Source organism: Pterocles gutturalis, unplaced genomic scaffold (assembly GCF_000699245.1).
Source record: "Pterocles gutturalis isolate BGI_N339 unplaced genomic scaffold, ASM69924v1 scaffold48090, whole genome shotgun sequence".
Taxonomy (NCBI): Eukaryota; Metazoa; Chordata; class Aves; order Pterocliformes; family Pteroclidae; genus Pterocles; species Pterocles gutturalis.
Window position 1 is genome coordinate 1 of NW_010139993.1, and position 4301 is coordinate 4301.

The 4301-nt window shown below is 44.6% G+C and overlaps 1 protein-coding gene across 1 annotated transcript in view; it reads left to right on the forward strand.

Moving 5' to 3' along the window:
- Positions 1-131: 131 nt before the first annotated feature.
- Positions 132-4301, forward strand: part of LOC104469120 (leucine-zipper-like transcriptional regulator 1) — a gene marked incomplete at its 3' end in the record, with an annotated part of 7409 nt that continues 3239 nt past the window's right edge. Inside the window, exons 1-4 of the mRNA XM_010083500.1 lie at positions 132-181; positions 824-903; positions 1281-1389; positions 3017-3100. Coding sequence (XP_010081802.1) covers positions 132-181; positions 824-903; positions 1281-1389; positions 3017-3100 — 323 coding nt within the window. The remainder of the gene's footprint in view (positions 182-823; positions 904-1280; positions 1390-3016; positions 3101-4301) is intronic.

The following is a 4301-nucleotide window of genomic DNA, read 5'->3' on the forward strand; positions in this document are numbered from 1 at the left end:
AGCGGGGCTGGAGGGCTGGGGTCTGAGGGGCTGGGGCCTGAGGGGAGCAGGGCTGAGGGGCTGGGGTCTGTCCCCAGCCAGCTCCATGGCCCAGCTGAGCCGCCTCTCTTGTTCCTCCCCGCAGAAAGACGATGCTGAACGACCTGCTGCGCTTCGACGTGAAGGACTGTTCTTGGTGCAGGTGGGCTCCCTGGCTTGTCCCCTCCCTGCCTGCAGGGCTGGGAGATGCCTCATCTTTCCTCAGTGCCTCGGTCCCAGGTGTAAAAGTTGAGGGTTCTACCAGGGGAAAGCATCGCTCCCCACCCAAGTGCTGCCACAGGTGACCTCTCAAGCCTGCCCAGCGGCTGAGCTGTCAGGGGGGTCATCGAGTGCCCCCGCACAGCTTCTGCCTGCGAGGGGATTCTGGGCAGCACAGTGATGGACAGAGCCGTGGTTTGCCACTGTTTGTACACCCTGTGGGACTGCTGAAGGGATGTGCGGGCAGACAGACAGGGCTGCTGCAGCCCCTCAGGGCAGGAAAGGTGCCAAGGGGGGCTCACAGGTGTCTTTGTTTTGCTCCTTTGCTCTGGACTGTGCAGTCTGTGCCTCACCTGCTCTCTCTGCCAAAGATTTTCAGCAGCATCATGTTAGTAACCATTTATGCTTATAGCACTGAGTCTGTCATAAAACCTTAGTATAATTAAGAAACCAAAACTAGTGAAAACGCTCAGGATTGGTAGAATAACTTTTAACAGTTGTTTCTTTTTTTGAATCTGCACAGTAGCTTTGAGTACCTGAAGCATGACAAGGGTGTTTGACTGCTGCTGTTCTAAATGTTGTGCAGGGCTTTCACCACGGGGACCCCGCCAGCACCGCGGTATCACCACTCAGCTGTGGTCTATGGGAGCAGCATGTTTGTGTTTGGTAAGACAGCGGCAGATTTCAGTTGTGCATGCTTGCACATAAACCTGATGATGTTGTTTTGAAAAAAGTGTGAGATACTTCTAGGAAGTGTCAAAAAATCTTATTCAGTAGTAAATCCAGTTTTTTTCATGGCTCACTGTGATTTCAGCTTTAGCTTGGAAACACTTTTGCAGTTTTTGTCTAAAGTAAAGAGGACTTGAAACTCATTACCATGTTTCTTCAGGGGTAGGAGTGGAGGAGAAGTCTCTCACCTGTAGTAGTCCATTAGCCAAAAACCTTCTCTTTGTGTGATCTGAGCTTGAGGTTTCTTCTAATGTAATGACTACAAGTGTCTGTGCTCTGCTGCATTTGAGTCTGATGGAATTGTTGTTGCCCAGGTGGCTATACTGGAGACATTTATTCCAACTCAAACCTGAAGAATAAGAATGATCTCTTTGAATATAAGTTTGCAACTGGACAGTGGACAGAGTGGAAGACTGAAGGAAGGTAAGGAGCTGGCATTGTCGCCCCACTCTTCAACGGGACTTGAGCATAACTCAGCAAACATTTGAAGTGGCACAGTTAGAATTAGTTACAATGCTAGTGCTAAGGCTGCAGGACGATTTCTGCTGTACTTTAGTGATCAAAGTTTTCTGGATACTGTCTTTTGTTCTGAAGGAGTTTTTTTGCGAGGCCATTCCAGAGTCTACTGTGTTGGAAATTTGACCTAAATCCATTCTTTACATTTCGTTTCTGTGACAGAAGGGATGGAGGTAAAGGAAACTTTTAATTTGGAATTGTTTCTTTCTCAAGGATCGCATGAGACTTGTTGATCTCTCATAGCTTCAATTCAGTTTTATCAGAAACCAACTTGAAGCTCATTTGTAGTTGAATATACACATTATTTTCTGATTAAAGTTGGACTTTCTTGGAGTGCTCTGAAATGCACACAGTTGCGTGAGGCACCGGAAGGTGATGTGTGTTCACACAAATAAATTCAGAAGCAGATGAATGAGTTGATGATATTTGTTTGGAACTGTTGAACACAAGTTCGTGAGATTCAGCTTTCTAGGGCAAAATCAAAAGCAGTGATTCTTTACTTCATCCGAGTTGATTCTGTGTGTGTTTCAGGAGATTATTTGTGACACTGTGACCTTACTGCTTAATGTTTGCCACACATGTGCATGGAACATATCGTGTCTTTACTCGCAGTAGATTATGTCTTTGAAGTTTCGCTGAGTTTAGTGGAGGGAGGGGAGAAAACATTTATTATCGTGATTTGTAGAAAGGGCTGAGGAATACACAATCCATTCCCAAGTTATTGTTGCTCAACTCTGATGAGCATATGTTATGTTTTAGAACATAGACCACATTAGTAATTTCTCCGTCTGGGTATTCTAGGAACTTTGGACATTTGGGAGAGTAATTCTTACTCATATTTTACAAACTCAAGTGTCCTTGTCTTTCCCCACAGTCACAAGTGAGCATACTGCACAGATGCCCTCAGACAGGCTAACATCACATCTCCTGGCGTTGTGGCAGCATGGTTGTGCTCAGCCTTTCTTGGCTGATTTAGTAAAACCAACAAAAATTGGGGAGGAGAAATCATAAGATTTCTCTTTTGTGGTGGGCCCTGCATCTCATGCCTCTGCGGAACAATCCCAACGAAGCTTTGTGAACTCTGCCCAGGGTCTCGTTTATGTGTTCCACCTTCTTAGTGCATGAAGACCTGGGGGATTTTTGTAGCATGTGTAGATTGTCACTTTGCTGCAACTATAGTGCTATTAATTGTCCCAGTACTTAGCTGCTTTTCATAAAATACTTAAAACTATTTGAGCCCTGGCAAGGAATTAATTGGGTTTTTTTCTTTTTTCTTTTTTTTTCTTTTTCCTGTGTACATTAAGGCAGTTTTTCTCTAATGAAGGAAGCAGAGTGTAAAATTCTAAAATGTACCGTTCAGAGGCGTGCTTTGCATTTTGAGGATGTATGACAGAAGCAATTTCTTGGCTTGAAGCCATTTTGCATAGAGGACTTTATTCTTCTTATGTGTGCATTTTAGTTGCCATGCAGATCCTTCTTACAGCATCTCTGCAGGTGATTTAAGAAATTTTTTTATTAATTTTTTCAACTGCAGATTGCCAGTGGCGAGGTCAGCTCACGGCGCGACAGTGTATAGTGACAAGCTGTGGATCTTCGCAGGATATGATGGCAATGCACGGTATGTAGTGGGATCGCTCTCTTCTTGGGTGCTTTTGTAAAATCACAGCCCCTTGCCTTTCACCTCTGTAGAGACGTTTTCATCCACCAAGTAGTTTGAACACCTAACTGGAGCTTTGCAAAACCCAGCCTGTTGTTGAGCATTACAGTTTTGCAGTTCACCAGTTCATGTTCATATAAGTATGTGTTTAAAACCTAAAAATCTGGGGACTCGAGTTGGCTATGGATGTATAATTTTGCAGTCCTCTTGGTCGTAAAGATGCTTGAAATGGTCATAAAAGATGTTTGAAATTTGGCAAATGAGCATTTCTCAAGAGATACCCGCCACAGGCCTTCTGATGTCACTGAAGACGTGCAGAACAAAACGTGGATTTTCTCTGAAGTCATATGACAGAACTAGGAGCAACATATCAGCTTTTTATCTAAAAATACGTGATTCTCGTGGTGGGATATTGCACTGGAATACCAAGGTTATTTAGGTTGAAGGGAGATGAGATTTTGGATGGGAAAAGACTGAAAATGAGTGGTACTGAGAAGTCAAGGAGTGTCTGGTACCTTGTCCCTCATGGCAGCTCTTTATGTTTGCTGTTAGTCTATCAGGGAAGGATCCATTCTGAACACATAATTTTTTTCTGTCTTGATGAACTCGAGAAGTGATTTATGTTGATGCACAATATTTACATCATGAGCTTGTACAGAGATTGTCACCAACTAGGAGCTGCCTCAGCGTGCTGGGCTGCCTCCTCTGAGGAGAATCTGCTGAAAAGTAATGAGCTCCTCAGAGTCTCTGGGAGAAGTGCTGTTAATGGGAAAAACAGATGGGATCTCGTCTGCATTTCTGGAGGAGGAATTGGAGAAGGATGCATGACTCTGTGGAATTGCTCAGTTCCAGCTTAGGGAGTTCCCCAAGGACCTGGGGTAGCTGGAGAGAGGGATTGGGTGAGAGGAGCTGTCTCATTTATGTTAAATGTGTCTAATCGTGTTAAAAATGTCTTTTTGTGGAACATGAGCCTCCAGGCAAATGCAAACAAAGGCAGCATCTGTAGTTGTCTGTGAGTAACTTGTACTGGGAAAAGCGTCGACAGATCTGTTGTAGCGATGTGTCGGGTTACCCGCTTGGTCCTCTTTTGGGTGTTGGGGTGGGATTCAGCCACATCAGTAATTCCTGTGGTCAGTCTCGGGGGTTAGCAGGGATGGAGGGG